Consider the following 14,824-nt stretch of genomic DNA (forward strand, 5'->3'; position numbering starts at 1 on the left):
CGCGTGGCAGCTCCTTGTTCCACGGGGCTGGCTGGGCTCGCTCCCTGCTCCAGGCACTGCAACCTCCGGGGTCCCAGCGCCACTCCAGTTTGGCCCAGCCTGGATTGAGTGAGTGGCCCTGCAACCCCACAAGCCAGGTCACAACTCCACTCTCATAAATTTGGTCCAGTCAGGGGGGGTGAGGCCAAACCTGAGCAGTGCTGCAACTCCAGAGGTTGCAATGCCTGGAGTGCAGAGCCAAACCCAGCCAGCCCCACAGGATAGGAGCTGCCACTGTGGGGTGAGTGCCGGCCAGGATCTGACCCCCCAGGGGACAGGATACAACCAAAACCACCCCAGGGCCTCCACCCCCAGACTATTTACTGGGTTGTGACAGGCCTTAAATATATACAAACGTGTCCTGAGCTCCAAAAGGTTGAGAACCACTGCCCTAGAATATGGCTTTACAGCAGAGGTGGGCAAACTACAGCCTGCGGGCCACATCTGGACCACGGGACCCTCCTGCCCCACGCCTGAGCTCCTGGCCCGGGAGGCTAGCTCCTGGCCTCACCCCCGCTATCCCCCCTCCCCCACAGCCTCAGCACACCATGCTGCTGGTGCAACGCTCTGGGCGGCCGGGCAGCGCAGTTGCAGAGCCGTGGCCTGACCCAGTGCTCTGGGCGGCGCGGCTGTAGCACTGTCAGCCACTGGTGCTCTAGGCAGGGCGATAAGGAGGCAGGGAGCTGGGGGGGGGGAGATGGAGGATTGGCTAGAGGGCAGGGGAGTTGGGGGTGGTGGTGAGGGGATGCGGGTGTGGACAGGGTGGTCAGAGGGTGGGGAACAGAGGGGTTGGATGGGGCAAGGGTCCCGGGGGGGCAGTCAGGAAGGAGAGGGGGAGTTGAATGGGGTGGCAGCGGGCAGACAGGGGCAGGGGTTCTGGGGGTATTCAGGGGACAGGGAGAAGGGATAGTTGGATGGGGCAGGAGGTCCCAGGGGGCAAGTCAGGAATGAGAGCGGGGTGGTCAGGAGACAGGGGGGTGGTGGATTGGGTAGGAGTCCCGGGGGGACCGTCAGGGGTGGGGGGTTGAATGGGGCAAGAGTCCTGGGGGGGCCGTCAGAGCAAGAAGCAGGTGGGGGGGGAGTCGGACAGGAGGTGGGGGCCAGGCCATGCCTGGCTGTTTGGGGAGACACAGCCTCCCCTAACAGGCCCTCCATTCAATTTTGGAAACACGTTGTGGCCCTCAGGCCAAAAAGTTTGCCTGCCCCTGCTTTACGGTCATCTTCCACAGTGCCTGCTGCAGGACAAATCCTCACCCAGCCTCAATGGGGCTTTTGGGGCTCATTTATGTGACACTGGCCCTTTTACTCAGTGTACAGGGCCCAAAGCTGAAGATCACACCCAAGGATCCAAAACTTTGAGGCCAGATAGTTTTCACCTTTCCATCCACTTCAATAGAGTCATTAACACTGGGGAACTGGCACACAATCAAGTTGCCCCATTAAAACTGAAGAATTCCTAAGTGTTCTCAGTATATAGAAACCTTGCCAAAAATGCAGCCAAGACCATACAATTACTATGCTGGGAAATAAAGAATGGCGACTTATTTCTAAATTGTCTGGAGCCTATCAGCAGCAGGTCCACCGTAAAGCAGAAATGTGAAGTGCTGTTAACTGATATCTGACCCCCGGCTCCCTGACACACAGTTACCAGTTTCCCTAGAGCTGGTTTTGAAATCATTCCGTTTGATGGCCTGTGTCTTGTTACAGTCAGTGCAACTGATGCAATCCTATGAGTCTTCTTTTCCCCTGTCCATTTTAACTGTCTCACGCCAGTTCATTTCTGCTCTAAGGAAGCATATAACCAGCCTGAACCAACCCCCTGGTTTTCACAAGCTTATGACATTAGAGTCACTTGCTCCTCTAAGCAGAGTTACTCCAAAATGTTTAGGGAAATGAGAAGATGATTTTGATTTGATAATTTTGTTTTCAGGTCCTTGGAATGGAGCGCAAGCAAGCAAGGGCCTGAAAACCAGCCTGCCACTTCCTTCCTTCCCTGGGTTATGGACTGCTTTTGACCTAGGTCTCACTTTCCCCCCCACTGAGACTCCACTGTAAAAGTCAATTCATCTGTCTCAAAAGACGACTGAAACACAGCATATATTATGGCACATTTCCACTTTTAAAGCGATTTCAACACTTCATTTAAAAACTATTTTTAAACTTCATCGGCATGAAGCTACTTTTTTTATTTGAAGTGGGTTCTTTTCCACCTAGAATTCAGAAACTTCTATTTCTAAAAAATTATACATTTGGAATTAAAAAACCTCTAAAAATATGAAACTCATTCAAACAATCTTATATTTTCATTTTTATATTTATTCTCTAACAAATCTGTGTAGATGGTTTTTCAACTTCTCTACAAAGAAAAATGATTCTTTACTTTTCACTATTGATCTAACCAATATATTGATCTAAGAACACATAGAGGGAAGGATAGAGTACTTTATTTTTCCATTTGCATCTCTCACCATGATTTTTAAAACATACCTGATAAGTGGCTAACCTGGATTTTAGTTCTACTTGGTGGATAAAAATCCCTCTTCAGAAATCTAATTGAGTTTAGGAAAGCTCTTTTGTTACCCAAAGATATATATGATTTCTGGAATGTCTCTTCCATTTACATGCCAGTCACCATGCAAGCACGAGTGGTGGTGTTAAAAAGAAAGTCTCCCACATACAAAGTCCAAATTCTCATTTCCAGGACTATCTCGGACAGACCAGGACATCCGGTCCTTTTAATAAAGTAGCTGAACTGGACTCTGAGTTTGGCAAAATATTATTAGGGATTTTTTTTAAAAAACTGAATCTAAGCAACTAAGAGAAATGTTCCAAGGAATACAAGCTACACACCAGGCAGGGAAAGCATTTTCCTGCAAAATTTCTAATCTGTTCCTTCTAAAGAAAACTGTGCTTGTCTTTGCAAAGAACAATCCTCAAACAAGATCAAAGTGGGCTGTAAACTTTTTGTAGTGAGCTATGATGTCACATGGCTGCATCCAATACGAATACAATTTAGAAAGCTCTATAAATGACCTAAAGATCTATCTGCAGTTCTGTTGAAGCCATGTCAGTCCCAGGATATCAGAGACACAAAGTGGGTGAGGCAATATATTGTATTGGACCAACTTCTGAAGAAGAGCTTTGTGTAGCTCCAAAGCTTGTCTCTTTCACCTGCAGACATAAGCCTAATAAAAGATATTCCCTCCCCAACCATGTCTCTCTAAAAGATCTGGCCAGCTGTGCCCGGGAGGAGGTGCTGTATCTTTCTAAGGGTGGATTAGGTGTGCACACCCATCTTGTCAGGAAACTTCATGAGGCACAATGTCTCCCAAAGCTCCATCAGAGAGGGGCAGTTCAGCAGTGCCCCTGATATGGACCTGATCTAATGGTACAATCTGGCCCTGTACACAGACACACACACCACAAAGGTTAAGATTGCCTACATGTGTCCAGTTCTAAAGGACTTTCTTATCTTGGTTACAGTTTACAATAAGGATACTGTAATTCCAGCATAGTTCCATTGCTAGTATAGTGTTGGGTTCACTTTCCAGTATTAATTACCAATAATTTAATAACTGGAAGATTGTCAATGGGATTGATTTATTACTTAATATTACTGCTTTGGTGTGCTTCTTAATATATATGCTGTTAGAACCCAGGTATACTAACTACATAGAGATTATTCTCAGTAGTGAGTTTTCAAATTATATGAATTAATGGTAATTGCAGATGTCATGGTTACAAGGCTGGCTGTACCACTAATCCCTCTCAAATCTCTCCTAGTTAGGGTTGCCAACTTTGGCTGGATGAATTCCTAGAGATTTCATCACATGGCATAATCTTTAAAGATGAATCTTTAATTCCTCGAGAGTCCAGGACAATCTTGGAGGGTTGGGAGCCCTACTCTTAAATGCATTCCCCTCCAGTATTAGGTCTCATGTCTTCATCTCTTTCAGGGTGGTGTCCCCACAATTCTTTCCCCCTGAGACCAGGTCTCAAGCTACAGCACTTTGTGTATCAACTGTGATTTCTCAGCAGGTCAGATGGGTTTGGCACCTGAAACATTTCCCTCTGGGAGCTGTGACCAGCAGTTAACACATGGACCAAATAGCTCTCACAAAACAAAGTACAGTACCGTTTAACAAAGTATGAACACTGCACAATGCAAGAGACAAGGATGATTAACACAATAAAAGAGGTCTATATATGTCTATTTTACCTAAGGCTTACCATCCCTGTAAAAGCTTATGAAGGGTTAACTGCTTCAGACCCTCCCATATGATATATGTCAGTCTGCCCCTCATTACAACTCTCTGATAATTGCCCCCTCACCTCTGGGTTGAGAGAGGTTCACTGTCCTTTGATCTGTTCATTCCTAGGCCTGTCTAACACAAGTGAGTACCTGGCCTAGGGTCAGTCTCATAAGCAAACTAGAGAAATGTGGTCTAGATTAAATTACTATAAAATGGGTTCATTGGAGCCATGGTTTAAAGACCGAACTCAAAGAGCAGTTGTCAATGGTTCTCTGTCAAACAGGGAGGATGCATCTAGTGGGGTCTGGCAGGGATCAGTCCTGGGTCCAGTACTATTCATTATTTTCATTAGTAACTTGGATAATGGTGCAGAGAGTATGTTTATAAATTTTGCAGATGACACCAAGCTGGGAGGGATTGCAAGCACTTTGGAGGACAGGATTAGAATCCAAAACAACCTTGACAAATTGGAGAATTGGTCTCAATTCAACAAGGTAAAATTTAATAATGACAAGTGCAAAGTATTTCACTTACAAAGGAAAAGTCAAACGCACAACTACATAATGGGGAACTGGCTAGAAGATAGTACTGCTGAAAAAAATCTGGGAGTTATAATGGATCACAAACTGAATGTGAGTCAACAGTGTGATGCAGTTGCAAGAAAGGCTAATATAATTCTGGGGTGTAGTAACTGGAGTGTTGTATGTCATAGAAGTGAGGTAATTGTCCCAGTCTACTTGGCACCGGTGAGGCCTCAGCTGGACTACTGTGTCCAGTTCTAGGTGCCACACTTTAGAAAAGGTGGATAAACTGGAGAGAGTCCAGAGAAGAGCAACAAAAGTGATAAAAGGTTTAGAAAATCTGATCTGTGAGGAAAGATTAGAATAACTGGGCACATTTAGCCTTGAGAAAAGACTGAGTGGGAAGCAGAGAGTCTTCAAATATGTTAAGGGCCATTATAAAGAGGACAGTGATCAGCTGTTCTCCATGTCCACTGAAGGTGGGACAAGAAGTAATAAGCTTAATCTGCAGCAAGGGAGATTTAGGTTTGATATCAGGAAAAACTTTCTAACTATAAGGGTAATTAGCACTAGAATAGGCTTCCAAGGCTGTGGAATTCCCCATCACTGGAGGTTTTTAAGAACATGTTGGACAAACTCCTGTCAGTGCAGAGGGCTGAACTTGATGACGTCTCACGCTCCCTTCCAGCCCTACATTTCTATGACTCTGAGTAGTGTCTTCACAGTTCATAGCTTAGGTAGTGTGTCTCCTAGTCTCCTGTCCTGTTTTTGAGAAGGGGTTTTATCTGGAGCCATTGTCTGGCCTTCATAGCTGTTTTTCAACAGCTCAGATATTAAACTAAACCAACATATGCATGCAATAAAGAATTCCAATAACCCAATGTAGCTATACAGTAACTATATCATTAACAAAGTCAGTGATTTTATTACTAAATTATTACAGATCAGTCCCCTATGTCTTTCACAACAGGTATCCAGAAGCAGAGCAGTAGTGTAACTGCAATGTAACTACACTGCAGTCACAACACCCTCACAACGTACTACCCTTATCGGTATGTCCAACTTGTACTGCTCAGGCTGAAATTTCTCATTTGGTTTCAGAGTTACATTTCTTTTTGAAAGTTTAAGCAAAAGCAGTTCAGCCATTTTAGAGTAGAAGAGAAGAGAAGAGAAGAGGAGAAATGCACTTTTAACAGTTTGTGAATTTTTCCAAAAAAACAGTTTTAGTGCTTGGGAATTTGTGGTAAAAATTTGGTGAGAACATAGGGTCAGATTTTTAAACGTATTTAAAGGTAAATGCTTTTAAAAATCTGCAACTTAGTGCCTAGGATACATTTTAATTTAACCAAATGTGATAAAATGGACTTTGTGAAGGTGTCCTGGCTTTTCTTATCCATTAACTGGATTTTCTTTGGTGGGGGAGAGGGACGGGGAGAAGGGGCAGCGCTAGAAATAGAATAAGGGCGTCACTAATGATCTCTCAATGTTCTACTTACTCTGCACATCTATGCATAAGGAAGTTGAGTAGAGTTTAGTTTTAACATAAAGATGCATAAGGAGTTTTGTCTCTGTGTGTTTCATGAGATCTGGCTCATCCGCCTCATCCTATGTGATCTGTTCCTGGCTTTGGTCCAGCAAAACACTTCGGCACATACAACTTTAAGTATGAGTAATCCCACAGACGTTAAGGATTATGCAAAAATAAAAATAAAAACAAATTCCTAGAAGACTGTTGCTAATCCATCCCTTGAATAAGAAATAGGCTTCTATTATCTTCGAGAAACTTTTTATTTTACTTTTTGTTTCCAGTTTTGTAAGTCTTAGGCAGCAACGTTAAGGGCAGGTGGGATGACACTAAGAAATGAAGGGTTATGATTTGCTGGCAAATTTGCTACATTCCTTAACTGCACCTCTCTCCCCTCAATGCCACCCTAACCCTTCTCCCCCCTCTCATTTGCCACCATTCCATATCTCCCATAACAGAATGGCAGGAGTCTACTGATGCCATAGGTGCTGGGACCTGCAGGTTAATACATCCTCCCTCATTGGAGCCAGTGTAATGAATTAGATTGCACCCTGAATGGCCTGTGGCAGAGAGAGGAAGGGTCTGGTGGAACACAGATCCTGAGGCAGGAGACCTAGGACTCAAGCCTGGGGGTGGGCTTCATGCACTGCACTGTTGAAATTAACCTTTTGGTTAAGCAACCAGACCTCAAGAGGGGAAATGATTCTGAGTCTACAATGAGCATGTAGCTCTTGCTTGCAGCTTGGGGGGGGGCACCAGCTAATAACCCTCTCTAAGCTCCTAGGATCGCCTTCACACACTCTGCCATATGGTATCAGCATAGTGCCTCCACTTGAGATGCCACCTCCTGCTGCCTCATTACAAGATGAGGGGATGCCATTCTCCCATATGTCCCCCCGGGGTCACCCCCAGACCATGTCCCTCTCAGTCCCATCCCCCTCCATGGCACCCTATTCAGCCCCAATCTAAACTCTTCTCCCTCTACATCAGCTCAGCAGTTGAGGCGGCAGCACCGCCTACAGTCAGCACAAGGTAAATTCAGATTATAAATGTTTAACATAGTATTGATAGTTTAAGTGTTATCCATATAGACAAACCCAGCTCTTTATGTCAACCCCCTCCCTTGCAACACACCACCCTCCTCCATTCCCCTGAAATTACTGGGAGACGCTTCTCCCCAGCAAAGCCAAGAAAATAGACCAAGCGTGGAGTTTCTAAGCCTAGCCACTATGGAGAGATGAGGAATCAAAAACTGGTAAGAAAAACTGTGAAAGTGAAGGATGGGTAAATTCACCTATCATAACATTAAAAATTCCTTTTCCAATCTTTCTAAAACTTCCCAGAAAAACTCTACCCGAGGATGAGATGCAGCAGGCAACATTGCAGGGGACTCCTTGGTTTTTACTGGAAGCTAGTTTCAGCCTTTAGTACGGGGAGGCTACTGCTGCTCCATAATGTTCCTTCCAAAGGGTTAACATGCTGGCCCCTTCCCCACAAAGAAGCAATCGTAACATGCTAACTTCTTTTTACTGCATGACAGTCTACACTGCACTATATTCAAGTGTGTGAGAGATGCTGTATTCACTTATAGGATCAGTAAAAATGGTATAAGTAGTATTTAGAAATGTATTAAGTCTGGGAACTGCTAAATTATTAGTTTATCAGCTCAACATTAGCAAAACTTTCTTTTTATGTGCTGCTTAGTTTCACAAAACCTACCAGGCATATTTCAATTCTCCCTCTCCCACACCCTACTGCTGCCATCCAGCTGGAATACATCAAGGGTCTAGAAGCCAAGTCAAACGTTGACCCCACCCTCCTCCATCCATTTTAAGGCACCTTCAAAGCCAGTACACTGATCTAGTTCAGCTTAGCCAACAACGCCAGCAAATCTGTTATTTAAGACTTCAGTGCTGGATTTTTATAACTGCCCATTAATACAAGCTTTGATGTATGGTCAAAAAAATCCAGCTGTAATGATTTTCATCAGACTGTAGTAACCTTTCCTCAAAAGGGTCTTTATTTCTATACCTTCATAATCTTTATTCCCAACAAAATTTTATTTCTATATAAGTATCACTCTGAATTGCCTTATAAACAGGCCCTGAACAACACAAAACACTTCTCCTTTCCAAAAGCTGAAACAGAAGGGCCATTATAGTTCTAGCAAATATAACTTTTTGCATCAGAGTTTGCAACACTATTTTGTTCAAAACAGACTACGTTTTAGGCTATAGTTGCCTGAGAACCAGAACAGAAACATTTGTTTTTCTGACAAAACACTTTGGGAAGGGTAGAAAGGGATTTTGTAACAGGACAAAGAACTTACTCTGTTGTTCCCCTTTGCAGGAAGCAGCATGGAAAAAAAGGAACACGTTCCATTAGATACATGTATTTCAAATGCATGCAGTGTGCTGTGTGTAATTTGGGTATCACACAAACCAAATGAGGAACTGAATCAAAGTGTATTCCCGCTGGTGAGAAAGCTGCAATGAAGGTATAAGAAATCCACGAAAGATTTGAAATGGTGAGTCAAGTTGTAAACTCACAGCAGCAGACGGTAACTGCAAGTTTTCAAAATTTCCTTTTCTTCTTATAAGCATAAATCAGGAGCAGTGCCACTGAAGTCAATGGTGTAAGTGACAGTGAAAAGAGGCCCGAAATGATTTGGGGATGGGCCTGTAGCCAGCTGGACTTTCTTGCACTGATAAAATTGAACTTCTAGCATGCAAGGCAATCCACTAAACATGTCTGCTTGCCATTTCATGACAGCCACTCCACACAACATGCCAGGGAATGGAAAGTTTCACCATCCCATGTAAAAATAAATAAATAAATAAAAAAGCAAATATGGTATATGTAGGTTGGTAATACGAAAGGGGAGCAGGGGAAGGAGTAGGTGGTGCTGGGGAGGTAGAGTAAGCAGAATAACTTACGATGAACATCTGTGCTATTTTTTTTAATTATGAGTTTTGCCATGGGCTGGCATGAACAGTATATATTATATAGTGGGAAACTGGCCAAAATAAATCCTAGGCTACAGTTGAGAAATGCAGTCTGGAAATGTTAGTCACAAAGTCGTAGTCATTTTAAAAGAAGGGTGTTTGGATACGCCAATACAGAAAGCAACAGTAAAGTCAGCTGGTAAACGGATCTCTCCTTTCAAAGTGAAACAGCAAGGCTGTGATTTATAGCCAACGAGCTGACTCACATGTGACAGGTTGAAAAAATAAAAATACTGATTCATTGCTATCAGGGTGGCACTCAGAATCCCTGTCCTGATGAAAGCAAATCCTGGGGGAGAGAGGGGACTTGGCAAGCTGAAAAAGAAGCCAGGGGCCCACAGAGCAATGTCTGGTAATTATATTGTGGTAAAAGATAGTGACCAAGTGTGCATGCATAGGGCACGGAGCAAAAAGGGGAGAGAGAATCAGAAGGAAGAGGGGATTTGGAAGGCCAGGTTGATATTTGGACTAATTTTTAATGTATTAGGGACATTTGTTCAGACAAAAAAAAAATCAGTGACTCGAACTTAGTTTACAGTACAGTACATAATACAGACCAATAGGTAAGTTGTTTCTTGGTATTTTTGACAGACAGGAACTGCTTGACCCAGCAGTCATCACGACCATTATCTACAGTGCAAATTTCAAGTGACTGTGCAAAAATGACATCTCTTAAAACTCTACAGACTTGCTCCAAGTGTGCGTTTATAGCATGGCTGTTGAATTTAGGCTTTGCTCCTTTTTACTCTTCTCATAACTGCAGACACAGCACCTGAAAGAATGAGTGAGTTGGATTCCACATCAACTGGCTTGTACAGCAGGAGCAGAAGAATAAGAGAGTACAGCTTGACTTGCAGATTCCAGGCTGACCGTGCACCACTGGCAGTTTGGGAAAGCAGGCCTGATTCACCACTGCGATACTCCAGCTTTGTGTCGCTATTATTCAACTTTTAATTTCTATGAGCCAGCTTTTACCACAGGTGCCAAAGGCTTGGCGATTCAGCAAGAGCTGTCACTTGCACATGCAGAAGACTGAGAAGTCAGGCTGTAAAGGGACGGGGTGGGGGGGGGGTAAAGGGGGCTGCTTGTTTGCATTTCTTGACCTTGGAACTGCCAAAGAGGAAGTGTTGAAATGAGTGCAAATTGCTGCCAGTTGCTAGCAGTCACATGCACAAACAGAGGGCCCTAAACCTTGAAAGGAGAATGAGTACAGGTTTGGTGTGAGCCTCCAAAGGCATTTCACATTTTCAGAGGAAGGTTTGAAAGTGCTGAGAAAATTGTACTGATGAGTTCTAACACAACTCAAAACTTAGTGAACTTCTCAGCACATGATGGGAGCTCTGTTCTTGTAAGACAGTTCTCTGCAGGGCAAGAGCAATACCTAACATCTATTTCTGCAGAGCTTGGTAATCTTCTACAAGAGGAGCTTCACAACACAGAAAAATGTTAGTCCTTTGAGACAGTATTTACAAGAGCATGTACAATGCTCCGGTAGTGTAAAAATAATTCCCACTCCAGCTCACAGCGAAATCAGTTTTCAGTGGATTCCATTTTCCTCAGTTTATCTTCTCTCTCCATCCCTTTGCAAGAATTAAAAAAGTGTTTATCACTCTGGTATCTAGGTGCGCTTTGGCCATGGATACATTAATAAAAAGAACACTTCTCAGAATTTATTTTGACCGCAAAGCATTCCAAAAGAAATCTGACAACCCAACCATTTTGATTTGTTTAAAGGGAGGAAGTTAAAAGACATGAAGTTTACCACTAGAAACCAGAAGTGTTTTTTAGAGCTACGCATACAAATTAACTTACACCAGACAAAGGCAAACAAAACCAGGCTCCAAAATATCCTTTATTAAAGACACTAACAAGATGCATGTTCTCTTGACATTAAGACGGATTTTTACAAATGCTCCACAAAATGTGAATTAATGCACATTTTGTCTTTTCCACAAGAGCAGTCTTGGGGCCCATGATTCTGTGTGTTGTGGGTTTGACTGAAAATATTTAGCTCATGGTAGAATTGTGTGCTTTTGGATCACACTCCCTACTTGCTCTGATATCCATGACAGTGTGAAGGACAGAAGAGACAGTTTGGTAACCATTCCTTAAACCTATTTAATAATCATTATAATCATCATAATTCCTTATAGGGTTTTTTTGTTCTATTTTTACAGTTGGTTTAGTGTAGTAAAGCTGTATTACACATGAAATGGTGAAGCCAAACATCTGTATACTTTTTTTAATGAATGTAGTGCCAGTGTGTGCTCGACCCACCCCACCGGCCCTGCCCCAACTCCACCCCACCCCGCCCCCATTCCAACCCCTTCCCCAAAGTCCCCACCCCAACTCCACCCCCTCCCTGCCCCATTGAACCCCTTCCCCAAATCCCCGCCCTGGCCCCGCCTCTTCCCCTGAGCACACCGCATTCCCACTCCTCCCCCCAACAGCTTGTTATGCCGTGAAACAGCTGTTTCGCGGCAGCAAGCACTGGGAGGAGAAGCGGGGACGCAGCACACTCAGGGGAGGAGGTGGAAGTCAGCTGGGGGGGAGCTTGGAGAACCTCTGTGAAATTTTTTCCCGTGGGTGCTCCAGCCCCAGAGCACCCACAGAGTCAGCACCTATGCTTTGGGCTGTACTGAACCCAGTCAGCCACACTGCTAAACCACTGCAGAGAAGATATCGTGGTCATAGGTCATCATGGGCCCCAACAAAGTATGTGTACGAACGGGAGACTAATCTTACATTTGCTACATCAGGTCACGTGACTGGGGAAAGTCATGGGTATTATCAGCGTGGGCACCGGAAACCCTAAGAACAGTGTTTTACCCTGTTATGTTATATTTGTCTCCTGTTTAATATAATTACTGTATTGAATATTTTGTATGTATTTGTGTTATTTCTTGGAAGTCTCCAACTATCTGGCAAGTAAGTGGGGGTTACCCCGTGGTTAGAATTTTCCTCCCAAGCTGCCCTGGTAGCTCTGCCAGGAAGGAGCGAGGGGGGTGGAGGCACCGCCAAATAAATTCATAGGGAAAAATAAAGAAGATACACCCTGCTCATTGGGTGGCAGGATACAGAAAAACCCAGACCTGTGCATCAAAACCTGTAAGAAGATTGGCATTAAAGAAGGTAACCAAGTGGAGAAGGGGTGCTATGTAAGAGAAGTCTGACTGGAGCTGACTGAGATATCTGAGCCATTAGCAATTATCTTTGAGAAGTTATGGAAGACGGGAGACATTCCAGAAGACTGGAAAAGGGCAAATATAGTACCCATCTATAAAAAGGGAACTAAGGCCAACCCGCGGAATTACAGACCAGTCTGCTTAATTTCTGTACCTGGAAAGATAATGGAGCAAATAATTAAACAATCAGTTAGCAAACATCTAGAAGATAATAAGGTGATAAATAACAGTCAGCATGGATTTGTCAAAAACAAATTGTGTCAAACCAACCTGATAGCTTTCTTTGACAGGGTAACAAGCCTTGTGGATGGGGGGAAGCGGTAGACATGGTATATCTTGAGTTTTGTAAAGCTTTTGATACTGTCCCCCATGACCTTCTCATAAATAAACTAGGGAAATGCAACCTAGATGGAGCTACTATAAGGTGGGTGCAAAACTGGCTGGAAAATCATTCCCAGAGAGTACTTATCAGTGGTTCATAGTCATGCTGGAAGGGTATAATGAGCGTGGTCCCGCAGGAATCAGTTCTGGGTCAGGTTCTGTTCAATATCTTCATCAATGATTTAGATAATGGCATAGAGAGTACACTTATAAAATCTGCAGACCATACCAAGCTAGGAGGGGTTGCAAGTGCTTTGGAGGATAGGATTAAAATTCAAAATGATCTGGACAAACTGCAGAAATGGTCTGAAGTAAATAGGGTGAAACTGAATATGGACAAATGCAAAGTACTCCATTTCGGAAGGAACAAACAGTTGCACACATACAAAATGGGAAATGACTGCCCAGGAAGGAGTACTATGAAAAGGGATCTGGGGACCATAGTGGACCACAAGATAAATATGCATCAACAATGTAACGCTGTTGCAAAAAAAGCAAACATCATTATGGGATGTATTAGCAGGCGTGTTGTAAGCATGACACAAGAAGTAATTCTTCCGCTCTACTCAGTGCTGATTAGGCCTCAACTGAAGGGCACCACACATTTTAGGAAGGATGTGGACAAATTGGAGAAAGTCCAGAGAAGAGCAACAAAAATGATTGAAGGTCTAGAAAACATGACCTATGAGGGAAGACTGAAAAAATGGGTTTGTTTAGTCTGGAAAAGAAGATTGAGAGAGGACATGATAACGTTTTCAAGTATGTAAAAAGCTGTTACAAGCAGGAGGAAGAAAAATTGTTTTTCTTAACCTCTGAGGATAAGACAAGAAGCAATGAGTTTAAATTGCAGTGAGGGAGGTGTAGGTTGGACATTAGGAAAAACTTCCTAACTGCCAGGGTGCTTAAACACTGGAATAATTTGCCTAGGGAGGTTGTGGAATCTCCATCATTGGAGATTTTTAAGAGCAGGTTAGACAAACACCTATCAGGAATGGTCTAGATAATTAGTCCTGCTACAAGTACAGGGAATTGGTCTAGATGACCTCTCGAGGTCCCTTTCAGGTCTATAATTCTATGATTGACAAAAAACCCTTTAGGAATGGTCTCCAAGTGGCTGGTAATTATTTTTCTAACACTCAGTAGCTTTAATCACAGAAAGAAAGAAACATGAAGGACAGAGAGTAGCTGAAAATAGTTGAAATTTAGTCTATGTTTTAAAAAGGTTATTTAGTTCACAACAATGTAGTTATAAGAAGAAAACTAATGGAGTTTGGAGTTGTAGATTCAGTTTTTATATTTAGAAATCACTTATAATCCTCTACTATTTATTAAACTAAATTCAGTCAAAAATAGATTAATCATCTGTACATGATATCAACATATAGACATTTTATAGTGTGCATTATCTATCCAGTGATTGCTACTGAAAAGTCAACCTTTTTCCCCCCCTATCATCAAGCTTTGGTATCTGAGATGCCACTCCATTTCCCTAAAATAAGCAATACATGTGGTATACCAGTTATTACTCTGTGACTAAATGTTCACTTTTCAGTGGAGTGCACTGTGCACTGAGTGTGTTAACATCATTGAAAAGAAAACAACATTTAAGTCATTACTGTATAAACAACTTGCTGCAGTAGGTTTTGTAGGTATAGGATTTATACTTATATGTATAGAATTTTTTTATATAAAACATACCCAGTATACACTAATATTAAACATGGCATAGAGCTGTCACCATTACAAAGTCAACATCTACCAGCAATTATCACACCTGACACTTTGACTACAATATAACTGTGGTATCTCAGATATCACTGTCCAGTACAGTAAAACTTATGAATTTATCAACAGTTAAATCCAGAAATGACCACTATGGTAATCTAGTCTGAGCTCTCCATTACACAGGCCAGAC

At 43.0% G+C, this 14,824-nt stretch overlaps 1 protein-coding gene across 12 annotated transcripts in view; it reads right to left on the bottom strand.

Annotated features, from left to right (window-relative positions):
* Nucleotides 1-14,824, bottom strand: part of DNM3 (dynamin 3) — a 307,097-nt gene that overhangs the window by 68,779 nt on the left and 223,494 nt on the right. For 7 of the 12 annotated variants that reach the window (XR_006273647.1, XR_005294437.2, XM_043490460.1 and 4 more), the window contains one exon: nucleotides 8,668-8,679. The exons of the other annotated variants lie outside the window; for them this stretch is intronic. Coding sequence is in view for 5 of the 7 variants with exons in the window: in XM_043490460.1 (XP_043346395.1) it covers nucleotides 8,668-8,679 (12 nt within the window). In the remaining 2 variants the exon portion in view is untranslated. The remainder of the gene's footprint in view (nucleotides 1-8,667; nucleotides 8,680-14,824) is intronic. 12 annotated transcript variants of the gene reach the window in all.

Source organism: Dermochelys coriacea, chromosome 8 (assembly GCF_009764565.3).
Source record: "Dermochelys coriacea isolate rDerCor1 chromosome 8, rDerCor1.pri.v4, whole genome shotgun sequence".
In the NCBI taxonomy this organism is placed as follows: domain Eukaryota; kingdom Metazoa; phylum Chordata; order Testudines; family Dermochelyidae; genus Dermochelys; species Dermochelys coriacea.